The following is a 25,321-nucleotide window of genomic DNA, read 5'->3' on the forward strand; positions in this document are numbered from 1 at the left end:
GAAAGTACCCGAGATCTTGGGGTCCTGATGTGAGTTGGGATCTTTATCTTGTCAGTGTCATTATAAATGGACAGGTTTTACATTTTTTCTGGTTGCAGGGAAAGGTTCATGTAGCTATTGGAGTGGACAGGGAGCTTCTGACAATGATGCTTTTTAGATTTGGGGACTGCATAAAACACAGAAGTGGGAGATCTGGAAATATAGATTGTAACCGGGCATCTTTTTGTAATAAAGGTTGTAATTTCCATGCAGCTCTCTTTAGCGCTGCCAAATTTGGATTGTAGGTGACTACTAGAGGCACCAAGTTGCCCTTGTTCAAAAAGGTCTTTTTGAGGCCACCAAGGTGTTTGTCTCTGTCCATAGGGTTGGAACATATCCGACTGTATCTGATGGCTTGGCTTTAGCCCATACAGTTTTTTTATGTGTTTTGGATGGAAACTGAACTGACCCATTTAAGGTATGTTGGACGGTTAATTGGATGTCTCTATTTCATTGTTCTGTAGCTTAATGAAGGTGTCCAAAAAGTTAATTTCAGTACAGGAGTAGTTGAGTGTTAAGTTGATGGTTGTAAACAAATACTTCTTTCCGTATATTTTTTCTATCGAGGACTTCTTATCAGATGTGATCGATTAATGACTATCACGATATTCTTATGAAAAAATGTATCGATTTATTCTCAGATTGTCCATTAAAAAGAATGATTACATAAAATAATTAAATAGTTACAGAGTGATTGTCCATTTGTCCATAATTAGCTTAATAATTGAGATTCACCCATCTTTCCCTGGGATCCTGGATGGTAGATTGCCTCTGTCTGTGTCCAGCACGTCTCAGGATGACACCATGTGTCCGGGTAAAGAACGTGTTTCCTTGGGCCTACATCAGCAGCTGGTTTACACACAGATCCTTGTCCTGTGGAATGGCAAGAGACCCCCCCCCCCCCGTCTCTAACATGGGCTTTTATAAGCCTGTCATATAGCACCTGTTCTTCTAATTATGGTGCTGAACTAAAAATACACAAATAGCGCATGTCATCTAGAAACCCCAGCACGATGGCTGATGCAATCTTATGTATGGTACAGAATTCAGAATTAAGAATAAAATGAATATCCATAATTAATATTTAACAATGGTGAGATAAAATTGATTAAAGTGCTCATGGAACGTCTTAAGCTGTTGCTCAGATTCCGTCCAGATGATTAAAATATCATCAAAGTAATGGTAGTAGGCAAGAGCCCTGATGGGACATGTGGACAAGAAGTCACTTTCAAGCTTGGCCATTAAAAGATTTGCGTACTGTGGAGCCATGTTACTTCCTATTGCTGTACCAGTCTCTTGTAGATATATGTTATGTTATCAAATTCTAATAATTGTGGGCGAAGATGAATTTTGTAATTTTCACCACAAAGGTGAAATAATCCTCCTGGTCTGTTTGCTTTCTCTCCCAGTACCTTTTCCTTCTACCACTGTTAGGTTTCTGGGAAGTTATACTTGCTCCTTTTATTTTTGGTTCTCATTAGCTTGCCTTCTTTGCCCTATATGAATGTGTTTTAGTTTCTCACTCAGGGTTTTTCATATCTTATGTCACACTTTTCTTTCCCCTTGTTGACAGTGTGTTGCAGACTCCCCTCTGGTTCCTCAGGAAATACGAGAAACTCCTCAACTGTCTATTTGGTAGTTAGGTCCGAGGTGGTGTTTTAAGTTGTGCAGCTAGGGCCTTTCTAGTGTATACAGAGACCAGTTGGGTGTAGTTGAGTCATTCTCCCCTGTGTGGGTTCTCTCGTGGCTATCAACATGCGCTTTCTGGTTAAAACATTTCCCACATTTTGAACATGAAAAAGGCTTCTCCCCTGTGTGACTTCTCTGATGTTTATTAAGAGTTGATTTCCGTGTAAAATATTTCCCACATTCTGAACATGAAAATGGCTTCGCCCCTGTGTGAGTTCTTTGATGTTTGATAAGATTTGATTTCTGGTTAAAACATTTCCCACATTCTGAACATGAAAAAGGCTTCTCCCCTGTGTGAGTTCTTTGATGTTGGATAAGATTTGATTTCTGGTTAAAACATTTCCCACATTCTGAACATGAAAAAGGCTTCTCCCCTGTGTGACTTCTCTGATGTTTATTAAGAGTTGATTTCCGTGTAAAATATTTCCCACATTCTGAACATGAAAATGGCTTCTCCCCTGTGTGAGTTCTTTGATGTTTGATAAGATTTGATTTCTGGTTAAAACATTTCCCACAATCTGAACATGAAAAAGGCTTCTCCCCTGTGTGGGTTCTCTGGTGCTTAACAAAATAACATTTCTGGTTAAAACATTTTCCACATTCTGAACATGAAAATGGCTTCTCCCCTGTGTGGGTTCTCTGATGTCTGATTAGATTTGATGTCGCTATAAAACATTTCCCACATTCTGAACATGAAAATGGCCTCTCCCCTGTGTGGGTTCTTTGGTGTTTAACAACATCTGATTCATGTTTAAAACATTTTCCACATTCTGAACATAAAAAAGGCTTCTCCCCTGTGTGAGTTTTGTGATGTCTGATAAGATCTGATTTATTTACAAAACATTTCCCACATTCTGAACATGGAAATGGCTTCTCCCCTGTGTGAGTTCGCAGATGCTTGATAAGATTTGATTTCTTTGCAAAACATTTCCCACATTCTGAACATGAAAATGGCTTCTCCCCTGTGTGAGTTCTCTGATGTGCGAAAAGATTTGTTATCGATGTATAAGATTTCCCACATTCTGAACATGAAAAAGGCTTCTCCCCTGTGTGGGTTCTCTGGTGGCCATCAAGATTTGCTTTCCATTTAAAACATTTCCCACATTCTGAACATGAAAAAGGCTTCTCTTCGTTGTGGGTTCTCTGGTGACTGAGAAGAGATATTTTCTGTACAAAACATTTTCCACATTCTGAACATGAAAATGGCTTCTCCCCTGTGTGGGTTCTCTGGTGGGTATCAAGATCTCTTTTCCATTTAAAACATTTCCCACATTTGGAACATAAAAAAGGCTTCTCTTCTGTGTGGGTTCTCTTGTGTCTGAGAAGATATATTTTCTTTACAAAACATTTCCCACATTTTAAACATGAAAATGGCATCTCCAATGTATGAGTTCTCTGGTGACTAACAAGATCCGATTTCTGGTTAAAACATCTCCCACAATTGGAACAGGAAATTCGATTGTCTCCTGTGTACATTTTTTGATGTTTAAGAATATACTTTTTGAGGGGAAAACTATTTCCATAGTCTGACTGTGAAAATGGCTTCTTTCGTTTAGGAGCAGTTCGTCTGTTAATGCCTCTTTTGTGACTGTGATTTTCCTTAGTAGTCGGTAATGAATCAGAAGTCAGGACCTGTTTTAAAGAATCCGATGACAAATCTTTGTTGTGAAGGGATGATGGTAAATCTGGAGTAATGGCATTCACTTCAATTGTATCCTGTGGGATCTCAAGATCATCTGATTTAGAAATTGAAGATGTCAGCTGTCCCTCTGATCTCCTGGTACAGTCATCTGCCAAGAATAAAACCAATTATTATTTTTGAAGAAAATATCCTTGAATTTTATATTTCTGAACATTTAAACTGTCTGTAGAAATGGAAAATTATGTAATAACATTGAATTATTCACTAAGACACTGACAGTTCACAGTCTAATAGAAAACCTCATAGCATGAACCAGTAGAGCGTGGTCCATCATCTGCCAGTGTAAAAACCATCATCTGCCAGTGTAAAAACAGAAGTTTCTACATTATTATGGTCTCAAATGCTCCTGAAAAGCAACATGGCTTCCATAACCCAATTCAGCAATATCTCTCAAATCTCCCCCTTGCTTCTGAGCCTTGCAGCGTGCCCAAACCACATTTAGCATCCATATATTTGGCATTACTCTGGTAAGAAGAACCCACTTAATTTATAGTGTGGGTGCGTCTCCTGGAGTACAATATGAACACTATGTGTTGGGCAATAAAATAATATATTTGCAATTTTCAGTCTCCAACATCCAGGCGTGCAAATTTCCAGAAAGTGGTTGTGGAGTCAAAATAGTCACTACTCCTATAGATTCATTTCCTGAGGGTTATAATTTCCAAAACGGAGTCACTTTCTGGGGATTTCTACTGCTCTGATTTTCTGTCATTTTGTCATATTAGGGCTTCTGCAAATGGTGGGTCTCATCACCTCTGGGATCTGCTCCTGCGGCATCTGCTTCTGTCACCATACTTGGCCTCATTCATTCTGCAGAGAATCTAACTTCATGGTATATGTAGTCAAATGCCCATGTGGTCTACAATACGTATGGAAAACTATTCAACACATCAGGGACCGCATTGTCAAACACAAATCCACTATCCGTTGCGGCAAAACCTGGTTACTACTAACCTATCATTTCGCCAGGTATACAGTATAACAACTCAGGTTCCAGGTGATCGAACAAGTATCCAGACCCAGACAAGGTGATAACCTTATTAAAATCCATAAACAGTGGGAGTGGTTCTAGATCCACGCCCTTCATACACTGTCCCTCAAGGCTCTCAACCATGAAATAGATTGGCTAACCTGATCTTTTTTTCAGACACGCTAGATCAGCTCTATAACCCACTCCTATTCCCCCTCTCCAAGGGAGTTCCTCAAACCCCTTCCCCTCTCCCCTGCCCTCCCACTCAGATCTCCTCCACCCCTTGCCCTCCTCCTCTTACACACAGCTCCTATGTGTCATTCTTGCAAATCTAAGTACATACAAGGGACATACCCTCTCACTGTATAGTTTCATACAAGACTCCATACATTTCCTACATCCCTCTCCATTATTGCTTTAATCCAGGGCACCAGATCAACCTCACTTTTGCCGCTCATCCACACACCGTGATGACAATATAACAAAACTATCGCATATAACCTACAGCACAAGCGCGGACTTTGCCCATCGCAATGGTTACGCTACATGTGACACAACCATACAGTGAGCAGGCACTACCCAACAGACCCAGTCCCTGTGCCATGTCACCCGCCCGTGACACAACTTCCGGTGGGCGGGTATGACGCACGCACTTCCAGTTCAGCAGTAATTGCGGAAACTTACCTAAATCCTCCAGCCGCAACCTGAGACAGATGCACGAGACAAAGGAGTGGGAGCGCCGGAACGCCAGTTCACAGCTCCATTAAAGGTAGCCATCCAGCACACGTTGTGCAGACAGACAAGCCACCTGGCAAGATCATATAACATGCTTCTATACTGATCTGTTTGGGCACCTGTACTCCCTATATGTCTCTGCCCTGTTACTTAATAAGCTTCATTACTTATCTGAGTGGGGCCCTATATTGCTGATATGTCTCTGCCCTATACCTAACATGCCTTTATACTCATCTGATACCTAACTTATTTACCACCTAAGCTCTATCGTTCTACTCCTTGGCCTTCCTCTGGCTCCTTTATGTAATCATTAACCCCTTTTTGACATTATAAGTAATAATTATTACATTTGGCGGATCGCACCCGCACAGAGGCTGTGCGGGTACGACAGCCACCAGGTGTCAGCTGATTCTGACAGCTGACACCCATCACTCAGTGCCAGGAGCGGTGCCCGCTCTGCTCCCGGCATTTTAACCCCATAAATGATGCAATTGCAGCATTTAGCGAGCTAGCAGAGGGACAAAAGCGTTTCTGCTCTTGGGTCAGAGACCCCTTATAACTGCGATCAGACTGCAGAAAGTGAAAGTGGGGCTAAAATATATATGATGCAAGATGCTGTGGTAGCCATGCTGGTTCAGTATGCCTTCAATTTTGAATAAATCCCCAACACTGTCACCAGCAAAGCCCCCCCACACCATCCCACCTCCTCCTCCATGCTTCACGGTGGGAACCAGGCATGTAGAGTCCATCCGTTCACCTTTTCTGCATCGCACAGAGACACGGTAGTTGGAACCAAAGATCTCAAATTTGGACTCATCAGACCAAAGCACAGATTTCCACTGGTCTATACTGTATGTAAGCTCATCAAGAGAATGCCAAGAGTGTGCAAAGCAGTCATCAAAGCAAAAGGTGGCTACTGTGAAGAACCTAGAATATAAGACATATTTTCAGTTGTTTCACACTTTTTTGTTAAGTATATAATTCCACATGTGTTAATTCATAGTTTTGATGCCTTCAGTGTGAATGTACAATTTTCATAGTCATGAAAATACAGAAAAATCTTTAAATGAGGTGTGTCCAAACTTTTGGTCTGTACTATATATATATATATGTACCCATACCCATCAATAAATATTCTGAAAAAAAAAAAAACTATAAAAGTACACATATTTGGCATCGCCGCATCCAGAACGACCTGACCTATAAAAATGTCCCACTAGTTAACCCCTTTAGTGAACACGGTTTAAAAAAAAAAAAAAGGCAAAAAACAGTGCTTTATCATCATCATACCGCCGAACAAAAAGTGAAATAAAATGCGATCAAAAGACGAATGTAAATAAACATGGGACCACTGAAGACGTCATCTTGTCCTGCAAAAAACAAGCTGCCAGACAGTTTCCTCAGCCGAAAAATAAAGTTATGCGATGCAAAAAAATTATTCTTCGATAAAATTGTTGGTTTTTGTTTATTCTGCCTCCCAAAAATCGGAATAGAAAGTGATCAAAAAATGTCACATGCCCGAAAATGGTAACAATAAAAACGTCAACTTGTCCCCCAAAAAACAAGCCTTACATGACTGTCGGCCGAAATATGGAAAAATTATAGCTCTCAAAATATGGCAATGGAAAAACTAGTCTTTTTTTTTTTTTTTGCAAAGTCTTATAGTGTATGATAGCTTTCAATCATAAAAATCAGATATAAATCTGGTATCGCTGTAATCGCAGTGACCCAAAGAATAAAGTTGTCTAATCACTTATACTGCACGAGGAACGGCGTAAAAAATAAATAAAACCAATTCTTCACCTGCTGATGATTTGTTCCTTCTGCCTCCCAAAAATCGCAGTAAGGCTCGGCTCACATTTATCCTGCGCTCTGTGCTGAGCACTTACACCGGGGTTTCCATGTGAATCTCTGAAATAAATGATTCAGACGGAACCCGCGGCAGAAGATTCCCTGTAATGAGGTAGATGGAGGCACGGTGGACGCCGTCTGGCCTGTGATCCCAGTGTCTGTCTTTTTATTAGGCGTGCATAAAAGTGCCCTCGGCCACAGTTTTGTAAACCTCTGAAAGGACACCACTAAACAAAGGCAAGACGAACTCCAGAGTAACTTTGCTGCCTCATTATAGTGAATGGATTCCTTGGGATAGGGTTAGGATTGTGTTGGGATTAGGGTTAAGGTTACGATTAGGATTAGGGTTGTGTTGAGGTTAGGATTAAACCTACGATTAGGGTTGGGGTTAGGGTTGTGTTAGGGTTAGCAGTAAAGAAAAAAAATGACGATATGGCGACTAGTGTTGAGCGCAAGTGCTCGCTACTTGACTACATCAGGTGCTCGGGTATGCACCTAGTATCGCGGGTGCTCAAGTGACATGCTTGAGTCTCCGCCCCATATGTTTCGCATTTGTTATACAGCTAAAAAAAAAAACACTTGGGAATTGCCTACCATACACGTGCAATTCCGCAGCGGAAACGCTTTTAAAACACTTGGTAATACGTGCCCCATGGTCCCCAATGAAAATCTGCATGTTCTGTGCACGTGCTGCGGAATTTTCCGCAGCGGATTTTCTGTGTGGAAAAATCCGCAGCATGTCCATTATTTGTGTATTTTGCATGCGGATTTGACTACTCAATGCATTTGAAAAATGCAAGTCAAATCCGCCTGTTAAAAACGCTGCAAAAAAGCTTAAAAAACGCGTGTAAAATCTGCAAGCATTTTTATGGCCAAGGACATGCAGAAATGCTGCGGAAATGTTCTGCTTCAATTCTGCATCGTGGGCACATAGCCATATAGGGTATCGGCGTACTCAGTTCAAATTGCGCAACAATTTTTGGAGTCTCTTCTTACCCTTGTGAAAATAAAAAAATTGGGGCTAAAATATCATTTTTTGTGGAAAAAGTTAGGTTTTTTTTTTCACGGGTCTACATTATAAACTTTTGTGAAATACCTGGGGGTTCAAGGTGCTCACCACACATCTAGAGGAGTTCCTTGAGGGGTCTAGTTTCCAAAATGTGGTCACATGTGGGGGGTTTCCACTTTTAAGGCACATCAGGGTCTTCCCAAATGTGACATGGCGTCCTCTAATTATTCAAGCAAATTTTACATTTAAAAAGTCAAATGGCGCTCCTTCCCTTCCGAGCCCTGCCGTGCGCCCAAACAGTAGTTCTTCCCCACATATGGGGTATCGGCGTACTCAGGAGAAATTGCACAACAAATGGTTTGGTACAATTTCTCCTGTTATGCTTATGAAAATGCAGAATTTGAGTCCGAAAAACATTTTCGTGGAAAAAATGTGAAAACTTTATTGTTATGGCTCAATGTTATAAAATTCTGTGAAGCACCTGGGGGTTCAGGGTGCTCACCACACATCTAGATAAGTTCCCTGAGGGGTCTAGTTTCCAAAATGGGGTCACTTGTGGGGGGTTTCCACTGCTTAGGCACATCAGGGGCTCCCCTAACGCAACATGACGTCCGCTAATTATTGAAGCAAATTTTACATTCAAAAAGTCAAATGGCGCTCCTTCCCTTCCGAACCCTGCAGTGCACCCAAACAGTGGTTTTCCCCCACATATGGGGTATCTGCATGCTAGGGGGAAATTGCACAACAAAGTTTTTGTTCCATTTTTTCCTGTTACCCTTGCGAAAATAAAAAAATTAGGGTCTAAATTAAAATTTTTGTGAAAAAAAGTTAAAATGTTCATTGTTTTCTTCCACATTCCAAAAATTCCTGTGACGCACCTGAAGGGTTATTAACCCCTTCATGACCTTGGGATTTACCGTTTTTTTGCATTTTCGTTTTTCACTCCCCTTGTTCCCAGAGCCATAGCGTTTTTATTTTTTGGTCAATATGGCCATGTCAGGGCTTATTTTTTGCGGGACGAGTTGTACTTTTAAACGCCATTACTACTTTTACCATATCGTGTACGGGAAAACGGGAAAAAAATTCCAAGTGCGGTGAAATTGCAAAAAAAGTGCAGTACCACAGTTGTTGTTTTTTTTTTTTTTTTCTTTCCACGTTCACTGGATGCTAAAACTGACCTTCCATTATTATTCTCCAGGACATTACGAGTTCGTAGACACCAAAATGTATAGATTCTTTTGTATTTAAGTGGTGGAAAAAAAATCCAAAATTTGCTAATTTGCTTAAAAAAAAAATGGTGCCATTTTCTGAGACTCGTAGAGTCTATATTTTTCGGGATCTGGGGCTGGGTGAGGGCTTATTTTTTGCGCGCCGGGCTGACGTTTTTATTGATACCATTTTGGGGTAGATCCGTTGTTTTGATCGCCCGTTATTGCATTTTATTGCAATGTTGCCGAGACCAAAAAAACCGTAATTCTGCCGTTTGGAATTTTTTTCTCGTTACACCGTTTACCTATCGGATTAATTCTTTTATATTGATAGATCGGGCGATTCTGAACGCGGTGATACCAAATATGTGTATGTGGGGTTTATTTTTTTATTTTATTTTGAATGGGGCAAAAGGGGGGTGATTTAAACTTTATTTTTAAAAAAAAAATTTAATATTTTTAAAAACATTTTTTAAACTTTTTGCATGCTTCTATAGTCTCCAGAGGAAACTAGAAGCAGCAACTGCCTGATCGCCTCTGCTACATAGAGGTGATGAACAGATCACCTCTATGTAGCAGTAATGAGGATCGACGGCTAGGTGGCGCTCATAGCAGTCTTTACATGACAACCACTGGGCTCTGCAGTAGACCTAGGGTTGTCATGCCCACCCATCGGTGACCCGCGATCACGTGACGGGGTCACCGATGGGCGGGGTAAGTGACGCGCTTCCGGCGCGGCGCTGTTAAGTTCTGCTGTCAGAGATTGACAGCAGCATTTAACATGTAAACAGATGCGGGTGGATCATGATTTTCAACATTTTCTTCACATTTCCGATTTTTTTTCACCAAGTAACGCATGTCATATCAAATACATTTTACCACTATTATGAAGTACAAGATGTCACAAAAAAACAGTCTCAGAATCAGTGGGATCCTTCAAAGCTTTTCAGAGTTATAACCTCATAAAGTGACAGTGGTCAGAATTGTGAAAATTGGCCCGGTCATTAAATTGCAAACCACCCTCGGGGGTAAAGGGATTAAGGGAACTTCACAGACTCTCCCAGCTATAGGTGATGCATCAAGTTTATAGAACACATAAATTGCTATTTGATCGTGGGCTGAGACCACATTCACTGTGCTAGATGTAAGACAAACTCAGCAGACTTATTACATATGCTTTGGTCTTGTTTTAACTTGGAATCCTTTTGGAAGGGCGTACAAGACGCTATAAACAGAATTTACTTAGTACAAATAGACGTCACTCCTTTGGTATGCATATTGGGTTTATTAAAGATTTAGTTATTGATGAACATGGTAAATCTGCTGTTTCTCAAATGTTATATATGGCCAAGAAATTAATAGCTCAACATTGGATAACCGACCAGACCCCCACAATCCCAGAATCCATAAACAAGATTAACTTTCTCCTAAACTTGGAAAGAAATATCTCAAGAGAAATGCTATCACTAAATTTGAAAATCGATGGGCCTTTTGGATTGATAGATCCGGTTGTGCTTCGCGAGAACTGCAAAGATAATGTCTAGGTCTCTTTTAAGCTTCTAAATCCTATACTATAGAATTCCTGAAGGTATACATGTGATATCGATGTTATTTGTACTATATTAGCAAATGACGAAATACATTATACATTCTGACAAATGGTACAGTTGGGCTCAAAAGTTTACATACCCCGGCTGAATTTTTGCTTTTTTCGCCTTGTTTCAGAGAATATGAATGATAACAAAAACCTTTTTCTCCCCTCATGGTTATTGGTTGGGTGAAGCCATTTATTATCAAACTACTGTGTTTTCTCTTTTTAAATCATAATGACAACCAAAAACATCCAAATGGCCCTCATCAAAAATTTACATACCCCAGTTCATAATACGGTGTATTGCCCCCCTCTAGCATCAATGACAGCTTGAAGTCTTTTGTGGTAGTTGTGGATGAGGTTCTTTATTTTCTCAGATGGTAAAGCTGCCCATTCTTCTTGGCAAAAAGCCTCCAGTTCCTGTAAATTCCTGGGCTGTCTAGCATGAACTGCGCGCTTCAGATCTCCCCAGAATGGCTCAATGATATTGAGGTCAGGAGACTGAGATGGCCACTCCAGAACCTTCGCTTTGTTCTGCTGTAGCCAATGACAGGTCAACTTGGCTTTGTGTTTTGGATCATTGTCATGTTGGAACGTCCAAGTACTTCCCATGCGCAGCTTCCGGGCTGATGAGTGCAAATTTGCCTCCAGTATTTGCTGATAACGTGCTGCATTCATCTTTCCTTCAACTTTTACCAAGTTTCCTGTGCCTTTGTAGCTCACACATCCCCTAAACATCAGCGATCCACCTCCGAGCTTTACTGTAGGAATGGTGTTCCTTTCATCATAGGCCTTGTTGACCTCTCTCCAAATGTAACATTTATGCTTGTGGCCAAAAAGTTCAATTTTGGTCTCATCACTCCAAATTACCTTGTTCCAGAAGTTTTGAGGCTTGTCTCTGTGATGTTTGGCGTATTGTAGGTGAGATACTTTGTGGCATTTGCACAGTAATGGCTTTCATCTGGCGACTCGACCATGCAGCCCATTTTTCTTCAAGTGCCTCCTTATTGTACATCTTGAAACAGCCACACCGCTAGTTTTCAGAGAGTCCTGAATTTCAGCTGATGTTATTTGTGGGTTTTTCTTTGCATCCCAAACAATTTTCCTGGCAGTTGTGGCCAAAATTATTGTTGGTCTACCTGACCGTGGTTTGGTTTTTACAGAGCCCCTGATTTTTCCATTTGTTAATCATAGTTTGAACGCTGCTGACTGGCATTATCAATTCCTTGGATATCTTTTTGTATCCCTTTCATCTGTTATACAGTTCAACTACCTTTTCCCGTAGATCCACTGACAATTCTTTTGCTTTCCTCATGACTCACAATCCAGAAACGTCACTGGCTGGATGAAAGATGCAAGAGTCTGTCTGGATCCCAGAAACTCACTCAGCTTTTATACACATGTGGCACCCCAGGGGTCTGGTTTCCACAGTAACAGCAATGTTATGTCTGAGAGCAGGTGGGAGGTCTCTTGGTCAGGGATCCTATGCATGCCACACCTCCTGCCCAGTCCTGGGAGGGGAAGAACTTCCCCTATATAAACCTAGGGCTGAGGCAGGGTTAGTGAGTAGAGAAGAAGTAGAGACAGAGAAGAGAAGCAGATATAGGAAAAGAACATCAGGAGCTCTGTGGGAGCAGTGCTATAAGGAGTCAGGGGATGGCAGCTGCAGAGCTCGCCCTGACTGAGAAGCTATCACCGGACCCGGAGTCCGAGGCTGTGGGGACTAACTCCTACCCAGCAGCAGAAACCGACCGGCAGGGGATTTCAGGTCCTCTGGCCAAGAAACCCGAAGGCACGGTCACACGCGTGGGACCAGCACCGCCGTCGTGGAGCGGACGCCACTAGAAGGCCCCGAGTCACCGGCCATACGGGTGAGCACCACACGGTACACTCAGGGACGTGGGCTACTTATACCCGCCTCTAGCAAGGTAGCCAGAAGAGTACAGTCAGTTTGGGAGGCCTACAACTCCGCCTGGCCAGGGGAGATCCCATCTACTCAAGGACTGACCAGGCCCCGATCGCTAGCCAGTACTCCGGGAGGGTCTATCTTTATCACCAGTAAAGACCCTGAACTACACTGCATCGTCTCTGAGTGATTCCTGCTACCCCCATCATCCACGTCGGCTGCCCTGAGGCCATACCCCTCCCGTTGGGGGTGATACTATCACGCTGCACAATCCTACCACCGGCCTCAGCGGTCTGCCCTGCAGCGGCAGCTCCTTCGCTGCATTCAACGGGTGGCGTAGTCGTCCAACATCTACCGCTAATACAACGCCACTTAGTCTGACTCCCTGGGCACGGACCGGGTCACCGCCACGAGACTACAACCCTCAACAGATCCGGCTCCGGGTAAGCTCCTGCATGCGCAACGCTGTGCGACACAGGCCCAGGGGTGCGTCACACACACACACTGATTACAAGCAAACAGGTCACAGGTGAGGATGTTACCTTTAGTAGCCATTCAAACCCATTTGTGTCAAATTCTGTGCATGTTATCAGTCCAAAATCACCAGGGTATGTGAACTTTTGATCAGGGTGATTTGGATGTTTTTTGTTGTCATTAAGATTTAAAAAGAGAAAACACAGTAGTTTGACAATAAATGGCTTCACCCAACCAATAACCATGAGTGGAGAAAAAGGTTTCTTGTTATCATTCATATTCTCTGAAACAAGGCCAAGAAAGGAAAAATTCTGCCGGGGTATGTAAACTTTTGAGCACAACTAGAGGTCATTCCGGCCTCCCTATCCTTTACTGAACCGTGAATCTACTTTACTGGTTATGTTGCACTTTAATATATCTTGTTGTATTTTGTTGGGGCGGGAGGGATTGGGGACTTGTGGGGATACTTTTGTGTATTGTAATATTTATATACAAAAACTTACAATTAAAAACATCATAACTCAGAGGCGGCAGATCTATCTTATGTGTATTGGGACTGCCGGGAAATTAGGGAATTTTGGGAACCAGTTAACACATTTGTTGCTGAGAGGCTGAATATTGTTTTGTCATTTCATTTTTTTTTTTATAGGAGTCAGGATGGATTTTCCTACTAAGGATCTAATTACTTCACAGTTATTATCTGCAAGGGGTTTTATTTTTAAGAACTGGATAACTTAGAAAAATATAATTTTCTAACAACAGCTTAGGCAATAAATGAATAGCTGGAATAAGTAGGAGCAAAATAATTTAAGAAATATGGGCAAGAATTATTGATTGAAGGGTTTTCTCTTCTTTTCTCTTCTCTGAATGGGGGAGTGGCAGGGAAGTGTTTAAATAGAAAAAGAAAGGAGAAAATATATAATTCTATTATATTTCTTGTGTTTTTGTGACTATGGTTTATATTTGAGCATATAAATAAAAAGGACTTGGACTGTGGTCTCGTCATAAAAGCAAGGCCCACCATACGGATTATATTTTTGTTCACATGATTTTCTATGTTGTCAGCAAATTTTACGTACGCTGTCATTTTGCTTTGCGGGTTAGGGATCTGTGAAGGTAAGGGTCAGCGTCTACTAATCCCAGGGGGTAGGGTGCGTTCTCCGGACTGTAAGCTCTGGTCGGAACATGTCTCACTCCAACAGGACTGTCAACGCTCAAAGTAATGGGGACAGTTTTGGTTTAGCAGGAAAAGGGTGACTGATTGATTGAGATATGAACGGACTACACCGAAGAGAAGATAACCACATCTAGTGACTGAGAAGAATCTGTGACTTTTCGGCATTTAGTGGTTACTACTCACCTGGGTAGTCATATGTAGGAATCTCCTCCTTACACCGCTCATCACCCCTCACATATGTCTCTGTAGTATTAATATGGGTCAGATCTTCACCCTGAAACAAATATTATAAAAATCATAGACAGATGGAGAAGTCACATCTATGATCAGCTCTAATCCTGCCATCTCCACCGTTCTCATTACACAAGTATAAAACATATAATAATGGTGGATAAAACAAGACTGAGCACAAGACCTTCACAGCCGTCTACACATCATAGGGGAGATCTCATGACACCTTCTCTCCATCTACCTGATGATCCTGAGGAACATTGGGATCTTCTTGTTTACAGTCCTGTGGAAGAAGAGGACGGGGACATCTTTCTGGTGTTGTCCTCTTACTGGATAGATCTGGAGGAAACACATACAGGGACTGAATTCATTCTTTACATACAGATAATTATAGGCCGTGTGTATTTAATCCTATTACCTGGTGATGTGAGGAGCTGGGGAACCTCCATCATGATGTCCTTGTACAGATCTTTGTGTCCTTCTAAATACTCCCATTCCTCCATGGAGAAATAGACGGTGACATCCTGACACCTTATAGGAACCTGACACATACAATGATACCATCATCCCCCGATCCCTCCATAGCGTTACTGTATAATGTCCCAGCATTCCCAGCAGTGTCACCTCTCCAGTCAGCAGCTCAATCATCTTGTAGGTGAGTTCTAGGATCTTCTGGTCATTGATGTCCTCATGTATCAGGGGGTGAAATGGAGGCCCTGTGATTGGGCTCAGGGGTCTTCCCCATCCCTCAGACACAGGGTCCTGACAGCGCTCACTAGAGGTCTTCCTCACTACTATGTAATCCTAGTTATGGAGAGACACATTAATAAATCTCACTACAGACATTTCCAGAGTCCTCACCTCTCCAGTTCTGTCCATCTGTTATTCCCATAGATAAGAATGATGTAATGTGACGTCATCAGAATCTCTCACCTCTCCAGTAAGCCGGAAGAGGATCTCTAGGGTGAGGTGCAATATCTTCTCCGCCATCTTGTCTCTGTCCATATCCATATTTGTTGGGTAAATCAGTAAAATTCCCTTTTGTAGAAGATATTCACTGAGATGATCTGATATTGTAGAGACCTGAATGAGAAAAAGATAAAAATGTAACATCATAAAGAATTCAGTGTAATAATACAATTACTGGAGATATGAGATTTATTACTTTACAGTATCTAGTTTTCTTCTTTACATCTACTAATAAAACCTATATATTTTAGGCCACAGACAACAAGCAGTTTCTTCCTCGGAGTCGGCAGCTGAATACGTTTCTCATAGACTCATCTTCCATAACACTAATTCTCATCTCATTTACTGACACTGGGATCAGCATTAGTAATACTGCAGGAGATATTCATTACACGTGACATGAGAAATAACTACTTCATGATGAGAGATGCACGGGGGGTGGATGAGAGATGCACGGGGGGTGGATGAGAGATGCACGGGGGGTGGATGAGAGATGCACGGGGGGTGGATGAGAGATGCACGGGGGGTGGATGAGAGATGCACGGAGGGGGATGAGAGATGCACGGAGGGGGATGAGAGATGCACGGAGGGGGATGAGAGATGCACGGGGGGTGAGCTGCACATGGGGGGGTGAGAGATGCACATGGGGGGGGGTTATGTTTACATAACTTTGTTGCCTTATGAAGGGCAGGGGGGGGCCCCCAAAAATTTCTTGCACAGGGGCCCACTACAGTCTGTGTCCGCCCCTGGGATGAAGTAAATGCAGCTGAACAGCAGCTGTCAGGACAGCTGCCCTGTCCTGCTGCAGGGCGTGATGGGGCCTCAGTGATGCGGCTCCTGGCACAGCACATTATGTGGGGCTCCTGGCATAGCTCCTGGCGGGGACCTGGTCTACACTATATGATAAGTATGCACTAAACTCCAAATCCCTCCATTACCCCGCCCCCATATGACCAAAGCCCCGCCCACCCCACCCCCTCTTTGCTGGGCCATGGAAAAATGATCTTGCTTCAAGCCGGTCCCTGGTGCAAAAAAGGTTGGGGACCACTGCTGTAGATAACCCTCCGCTAGAGGAGTCTGGAGGCGACTCTCTCATGCTGCCCACAGGAAAGCTGGAATATGTGTGCGTATGGGGGTGTCTGGAGAGATATGTCGTCTGCCAAATAACCGTTTAGCCATCCCTTATCTCATGTGTATGGGGCCGTTAGTATTACACAGACAGGCAGGGATAATACACGGCACTACAGTAGTACAGTGCATCACCTGAGCAATCAGAGGCTTGTATGGTGTATGATCGCATTGATGAGAGTTGCTTAAACTTTTAAAAAAGTTTTAATATGAAATAAAAATATCACAGTTTTACAAGCAAGAATTCGTCACTATAGGGAAAACACATTCAAAGCACAATGTTAGTTAAGTCACATCCATAACAACTTTATTATACTCTATTATCCTATACACAATGGTGTAGATAGAAATCACAGGTGCCACAGCAATAGCTGTAATTGATCCCCAACCTCAAACAGAAAATATATATAAATGTATTTGGCAGAGTCATATCTCCTGACTCAGCAGATCACATGCTGCCATTGTACTTGGCAGACCCGGACCAGATGGTATGGAGATTAATGAGGGAGACGAAAGTCCAAAAGTAAACTTTTCTTTACTTAACAAGATCTTGATGAGAAGTATATACATCAGATAGTAGGCACAACACTGTGTGACAGATGCCAGTACTGTGGGAACATTATACTGTGTGGGGGACATTGTACTATGAGATCAATAAGTTTCACAGTGGCATAGATTGAAATCACAGGGCCCACATCAATAGCTGTAATTGGGCCTCTCAACCTCAAAAGGAAAAAAATATCTAGGCATGTTTGGAAGGAGTCATATCTCCCGACTCTGCAGACCGCATGCTGCTATTCTACTCGGCAGGAACAGACCACATGGTATGGAGATGAATGAATGAGACCAAAATCCAAAAATAAACTTTTCTTTACTTAACAAGAACTTAATGAGAAGTATATACACATCAGACATCAGACACAACACTTTATGAATTCTTCTGCATTCATGCAGAGTTACGAGCTTTCTGGGTACATGTGGCAGTACATAAGTTTTATTACAAGCTACAACAGTCCAGCAAACCATTATGGGAAGGTCCATTATCCCCTGTGGGGACCATACGGGTCGAGATGTGTCACTACGGCCCCTAGAGCTACTTTCAGCTTCCAGTTCATTTGTGAGGACCTTACTGGCTGAGGTGCATCTCGTACGACTCCTCATTAGTATAGTACGCTCAAAATACATTCAATGAGGGCCACACACACTACTTGCTGTGACACTGCATTTTCAACTCTCTGTAGAAGGACTCGTGTCCCAGTTTGGCGACGCTGTAACTTCCTCTCTACTATAGACAATAGTTTGCTTAAATCCTCTTCCTTTAAGATAAGGAATCTATGCTTAACTTAATCCCGTTAAGGCTGTGTGCACACGATGCGTTTTTAATGCGTTTCCGCAGCGTTTTTGCAGCTGCGGAAATGCATTAAAAACGCATGGTAGAAGGGCAGCAATGTTCCCCAATGATAATCCGCATGTGCTGTGCCCATGCTGTGGATTTTTCCGCGTTTACGCTGCGCTCAAAAATCCGCAGCATGTCCATTAATTTTGCGGAAACGCGGCGTTTTCGCCGCCATTGACTTGCATTAGAACGCGCCAATTCCGCAAGACTGCATTTGTACTTGCGTTATTGGCGCGTTCTAATGTGCGGATGGTACCCGGGTGTGGAGAAGATGAGACTCTCCTCCACACCCAGGTACCATAGAAACTGTAAAAACAAGAATAAAATAAGATATATTCACCTTCCGATGGCCCCCGGTCTCCTTCCCTCTGCTCGCGTGCAAGACTGAAAGACCTTCGGTGACGTCACAGTCATGTGACCCAGGTCCTTCAGCGCAGCGTCTCGCGATATCCCAGCAGCCAGGAACAAGCCAGGAACGAACGCGGCAGCACACGCCGGGCCATCGGAGGGTAAGTATAGCTTTATTTTTTTATTTTTAAACATTCTTTTACGGTCACACTATATATGCCGTTTGCATGGATTTATATATAGTGTGATCTAGTTGTCAAGCACTTTCCAGGTGATGCTAAAATCGCCTGGAAAGCGATTGTCAATCCGCATGTATTCCGCAGGAAAACACATGTACAATCCGCATGCGTTTTTTCTGCCAGGGAGATGCAGAAATTTTCTACTTCATTTCTGCATCGTGTGCACATAGCCTTATTTAGGCCTTCTGCCCCCTCAGGGCAAAGTTTTGCACCATTTACTGTAAGTAGGTCTTCTGGCCTGTGCTAAGAACCTCATCCTGCTGCTCACCTTAAAGTTTTACCTCTTTAATTAGGCCTCCTGGCCTTCTGCCCCCTCCCTCCAGGGCGAAGTTCTATACTGTTTAAGTAGACCTCCTGGTCTGAGCTAAGGACTTCTCCCTGCTCTATGACTCCGCTATGCTCCCTGCCTGGAATCTGGATTCACACTGCCATTATATCTTTCCTTCAGAACGTTCAATCTGATGTCTCCCTCCTGTCACACAACACCCTATCAATTCAAGTCTGCAACCAGATAGAACAAAGGTCTGTATTTCTCACTTACTTATCCCTATCTGACTCATCACCAGGAAATTGTTCTCCTGTACAGTGTCCATTTTAGGACATGATCAGATATCAAAATCAAACATCAGAATGATGTCAGTTTGAGGCTAAATACCCTGTCTGAGAACTGATCTTGATAAGTGATTTTGATAAGCGATTCTGACAAGTGACTTTTACAACCGTAATAATAAAAAAAAGTAACTGTTCACTGATGGGAGTTGAACCCAAAATTATACATCCCAAAGCCAGTGCACTAACCACTAAGCTATTAACTCAGTTTTAAAAACCTAGGAGTTCTATTTGGTTATATGATTTTCAGTGCAACTTGTCTAAAACTCATTGGGACTTATGCACAGACTGCAAGCAAGCCAAATTCAAATGATGTGTGATTTTGATGTGTGATTCTGATGTTTGAAGAAAGTCACACAATGACTTTTAGTCACCCTGAGTATTTTCATCACTTGACTGGATAGCGCAATGGTAAGGCATCCGACGCGCCCCCTGGGACGTGGGGTACTCGGTGCCGGGCCGGTCGTTGCTAGGTGAGATGTCACAGTGGCGGAGACCCAGTCCATGACCCAGGGCGGTCAGTAAAAAGGGGATATTTTCAGGGAATAAAAGTTCTTATATACAGTTTGTGACGCCACCTGTGGTATGCGGCTATGTGGAGCCGCCGCTGCGGAGCAGGTCCTCTGGAGCTGTTGTTAATGCAGCAGAGTTGGTTTAGCTCTCCACAGGCAGAGCTTAGCTCCAGGGCAGTGTAGACGTTGCGGTTATGGTGTAGTGCAGAGGATGGCGCAGTTAATAATCAGTCCACAACTTAGTGGCGGTTTCCTCTTATCTTTACTTGCGGTGGTTAGGCAGACCGGGGCACGGGTACTAGCTGGTAGTAGAGGTCCGGGCGGCCTGGAAGCAAGTTGGGGGGATCCACCTAGCCAGGTGGAGTTGTAGGCCTTCCCTTTGCGCTACCTCTTTGGCCCTGCTGTGTATAGCTATGCTGCAGCCCTCGTCCCTGAGTAAAAAGGGAGAAGCTCCTTGCTGGTCTGGAGCCAGGAAAGCGTTGTATGCTGGTATACCTGATTAGGGGACCCCTCCTTGCTTCCAGGCATGGCATTACCTCTGAAACTACAGTGTTAGTGCACTGGCTTTAGGACACAGAATTTTGGGTTCAAGTCCCATCAGTGAACAGTTACTTTTTTTTTTTTTTATTATTATTACAGTTGTAAAAGTCACTAGTCAGAATCAGTTCTCAGACAGGGTATTTAGCCTCAAACTGACATAATTCTGATGTTTGATTTTGATACCTGATCGTGTCCTAAAATGGACACTGTATTTCTGTGTACTCATATAGCTCAGAATGAGGGATCCCACACAGTATGATGGCCCCCACAGCCCTTCACTTAATATGATATGATGCCCCAACAATTCCTGATAGTTAACAATAAAAACACACACACACACACACACACACACACACACACCTCATCCAACCCATATCTGAGGTGCGCTGCTCCGGTCTGTGCAGTGTGAGTACTGAGGCTCCGTACTACAGGTGGGATGTAGTGACGCCATTGTGCCTGCAGTGCACGGAGTCTTAGACTCACAGGTGAAGGGTGAATGGTGGATCGGAGAGCTTAAATCTCCCTGATTCACTATTCTATTCAATGGTATCACCATCATGGGACAAGGTGCCTGGTGCTGAGTCACACTGAGCCTTCTCAATTTATGGGCATTATAGTATTTATTAATCAGCTGTGGGGTAGTACCATAATGTGTGCGTAGGGGGCAGTACTGTGAGAAACCTCTCTGAAGTAAAATTTTAAACCTTTATTAAATATATGCATTAAAATCAGAACTAACAAATATATACTTAAAGCTAGCAAAATTATAAGGTCAATGGCTTGTTGTGGATGTAAACACCATTCTAAGTCTATGTGCCCACGATGCAGAAATGCTGCTGATTTTTCCTGAGCGTTTCTGCATCTCCCTGGCAGAGAAAACGCATGCGGATTGTACGTGCGTTTTTTTTTCCAGGTAGAAGCTTAGCGCGATTTCGCATGCGGGTTATCAAGCGCTTTTAGCATCACTTGGAAAAGTACTTGACAACTTGGTCACACAATATAAATCCATGCAACCGGCATGGATTTATATAGTGTGACCAAGTTATCATGCTGCAAATGCAGCATAAATAGTAAAAAAAAAAAAAAAAAATAAAAAAAAACATTATACTCACCTTCCAATGGCCCCCGGTCTCCTTCTCCGATGCGTCCGGTATCTTCGGTGGCTCCAGGTGCTCTAAAAAGTAAATAACTAAACGTTATTTAGTCATGTGAATGTCACGTGACCATCAACTGACCGCTGACGTCACGGAAGGTCCTTGCAGACCACCGCCGAAAGCCAAGGAGACAGCAGCGCCACTCAGAGGAGACCGGGGGCGCCGAAAGTGACTATAAGGTTTTTTTTTTGTTTTTTTTAAATTCTTTTTTATCTACAGGTACTATGGTACCCGGGTCTGGATGAGAGTCTCCTCTTCTCCAGACCCGGGTACCATCCGTGCATTGAACCACATGATATCCGCATGTGCATGTGTAGTCATGCGGATGTCACGCGGTCCAATGCTAAAACGCAGCAATTCCGCAAAATAATTGGTAGTGCTGTGGATTTTTCCGCAATGATAATCCGCAGCGGAAATTTTCGCACCATGTGCACAGCACATGAGGATTATCATTGGGGAACATGGCAGACCTTCTACCAAGCGTTTTTAAGAGTTTCCAATATAATAAGGAAAAACATCATTTACAACAGACTCCAAAAAGGCAGTTATAATAGATGGGCAATGAATAGAGCCACTAAAGTAGCAGATAACGTAATTTTTTATGATTTACTAATCAAACATTCAGAGAAGTAAGTAACCTTAGATAAAGCTATATTTGTAACAATTTACAGCAAAGAAAATAGCCAGATTAAAGGAATTATTAACAAATACCTTCCCATGTTATATATTGATAGCCAATTAAATTAGATTTTACGAGATGGTTGTTTGTTCTCGGCCCCGACCCTTTCACATCTCCTGTCTCCTGTTTTAATCCCAAGAGAAGCCGATAACGAGAACCTGCCTTACACCTCTGGGTTTTCACCAATGCGGCATTGATGAATGTCCACCATGTAAATATGCCGAACACAAGAAATAGGTTTAATCACATTAAATAAAAACATTTCATTAATCCCTTAATGGCCCAGGGCGTATTAGTACTCACCAGGCTGTCACCCCCTGTTCAGCGGGGGCTCCGGCGCTGAGCCCGCACTGAACCGGGGACATGTCAGCTGATTCTTACAGCTGACATGTGCCCGCAACAGCCGCAGGTGGAATCGCGATCCACCCGCAGCTGTTAACATGTTAAATGCCGCTGTCAATCTCCGACAGCGGCATTTAACATTCTCGCGCCGGAAGCGCGGCATTAGCCCCGCCCATCGGTGACCCCCTCACGTGATCGCGGGTCACCGATGGGTGGGCATGACAACCCTGGGTCTGCAGCAGACTCCAGTGGTTGTCATGCAAAGATTACTATGAGCGCCACCTAGTGGTCAGCGCTCATAGTACAGGTGCATTTATGCTACATAGAGGTGACTTGTTGATCACCTCTATGTAGCAGAGGCGATCAGACAGTTGCTGCTTCTAGTATCCTATGGAGACTATAGAAGCATGCAAAAAGTTTAAAAAAAATGTTTTTAAAAATATTTAAAAAAAATATAATAGTTTAAATCACCCCCCTTTTACCCCACATACACATATTTGGTATCGCCGCGTTCAGAATCGCCCGATCTATCAATATAAAAAAAAGAATTAATCTGATCGGTAAACGGCGCAACGAGAAAAAAATTCCAAACGCCACAATTACGTTTTTTTGGTTGCCGCAACATGGCAATAAAATGCAATAACGGGCGATCAAGACATCGTATCTACCCCAAAATGGTATCAAAAACGTCAGCCTGGCGCGCAAAAAATAAGTCCTCACCCAGCCCCAGATCCCCCAAAAAAATCGAGATGCTATGGGTCTCGGAAAATGGCACCATTTTTTTTTTAGCAAACTTTGGATTCTTTTTTCACCACTTAAATAAAAAAAGAACCTATATATGTTTGGTGTCTACGAACTCGTAATGATCTGGAGAATAATAATGACAGGTCAGTTTTAGCATTCAGTGAACGTGGTAAAAAAAACAACTGTGAAATTGGAAAGAAAAAAAAACAAACAACAACTGTGGAATTGCATTTTTTTTTTTTTACAATGTCACCGCACTTGGAATTGTTTTCCCGTACACGATATGGTAAAACTAGTAATGTTGTTTAAAAGTACAACTCGTCCCACAAAAAATAAGCCCTCACACGGCCATATTGCCCAAAAAATAAAAACGCTATGGCTCTGGGAACAAGGGGAGTGAAAAACGAAAATGCAAAAATGGTAAATCCCAAGGTCGCGAAGGGGTTAAACAATGGATCGCCTGCAGCAGTGAATTTGTAGTATATGGTATTCAGTGTCTGGGGTGTACTGTCAGATACGTCGGCTGCTGCTCCCGTAAATAAGGCAGAGAATTAATGAGCACATAGGAGACCCCACTAATCCCGCGGCCATTAACCCCTCCAACGATTCCACACATTTCCTAAGAGAGCACAATGGTGACTGTAAGAACGTTCAGTTTTGTGGCATTGTAAGGGTAAATGGCTGAGGTGGAGGAGAGATGGCGGAGGAGCATTGCTGAACCTGAGGGTAAATCCATCGCACCGGAGGAATACAGAGAATATGGGGGCGATTATCACCAGTATCTACATCACTGTGCGGGAACTAGGAGAGAAGCAGCGGCCATTGTGTGAGGACGTCTCTGGGCTTCTGTCCTTCATCCTGCAGTCGTCTGAAGGGATCTAATGTGGACGGGAACCAGCGAAGCCGCATTCTGTCCACAGCTGTTACCTCACTGTTCACACCACACAGAGACCCCCAAAGAGCCTCTGTGCTGAAGGGGTTAATGCCCCCTGTGCCCAGTAATGGGGTCTCCACATACCTCCACCTGCAGAGCCGCCACCACATATATGGCTGCTGTGTGCGCACAGGACCTGTGATGAGGTCACAGGAGGGGAGGAGTCAGGGGTCACATGATCAGGGGCCTCAGTGGATGCACGGTTGAGCCTAGAATGTATGGGCTCCTGTCAGGTATATACACTGCTCAAAAAACTAAAGGGAACACTGAAATAACACATCCTAGATCTGAATGAATGAAATCTTCTCATTGAATACTTTGTTCTGTACAAAGTTGAATGTGCTGACAACAAAATCACACAAAAATCATCAATGGAAATCACATTTATTAACCAATGGAGGCCTGGATTTGGAGTCACCCCCAAAATTACACTACAAAAACACACTACAGGCTGATCCAACTTTGATGTAATGTCCTTAAAACAAGTCAAAATGAGGCTCAGTATTGTGTGTGGCCTCCATGTGCCTGTATGACCTCCCTACAATGCCTGGGCATGCTCCTGATGAGGCTGAGTATTGTGTGTGGCCTCCACGTGCCTGTATGACCTCCCTACAATGCCTGGGCATGCTCCTGATGAGGCTCAGTATTGTGTGTGGCCTCCACGTGCCTGTATGACCTCCCTACAACGCCTGGGCATGCTACTGATGAGGCTGAGTATTGTGTGTGGCCTCCACATGCCTGTATGATCTCCCTACAACGCCTGGGCATGCTCCTGATGAGGTTGCGGATGGTCTCCTGTGGCATCTCCTCCCAGACCTGGACTAAAGCATTCACCAACTCCTGGACAGTCTGTGGTGCAGCGTGACGTTGCTGGATGGAGCGAGACATGATGTCCCAGATGTGCTCAATCGGATTCAGGTCTGGGGAATGGACGGGCCAGTCCATAGCTTCAATGCCTTCATCTTGCAGGAACTGCTGACACATTCCAGCCACATGAGGTCTGGCATTGTCCTGCATTAGGAGGAACCCAGGGCCAACCGCACCAGCATATGGTCTCACAAGGGGTCTGAGGATCTCATCTCAGTACCTAATGGCAGTCAGGCTACCTCTGGCGAGCACATGGAGGGCTGTGCGGCCCTCCAAAG

General features: G+C 43.3%; 1 protein-coding gene across 1 annotated transcript; it reads right to left on the bottom strand.

Annotated features, from left to right (window-relative positions):
• Positions 1–647: 647 nt before the first annotated feature.
• Positions 648–24,321, bottom strand: LOC141203913 (uncharacterized). The gene is made up of 8 exons (XM_073663885.1): positions 24,261–24,321; positions 21,436–21,497; positions 15,516–15,665; positions 15,207–15,386; positions 15,001–15,124; positions 14,824–14,921; positions 14,535–14,625; positions 648–3,518 (listed from the first exon to the last, which is right to left on the bottom strand). Exons 3-8 carry the CDS (start codon positions 15,591–15,593, stop codon positions 1,711–1,713), a joined length of 2,379 nt encoding a protein of 792 aa, XP_073519986.1. The 5' UTR covers positions 15,594–15,665; positions 21,436–21,497; positions 24,261–24,321; the 3' UTR covers positions 648–1,710.
• Between the last annotated feature and the right edge of the window lie 1,000 nt (positions 24,322–25,321).

This window comes from Phyllobates terribilis, unplaced genomic scaffold, assembly GCF_046119375.1.
Source record: "Phyllobates terribilis strain yellow unplaced genomic scaffold, ASM4611937v1 Scaffold_130__1_contigs__length_5004896, whole genome shotgun sequence".
Taxonomy (NCBI): Eukaryota; Metazoa; Chordata; class Amphibia; order Anura; family Dendrobatidae; genus Phyllobates; species Phyllobates terribilis.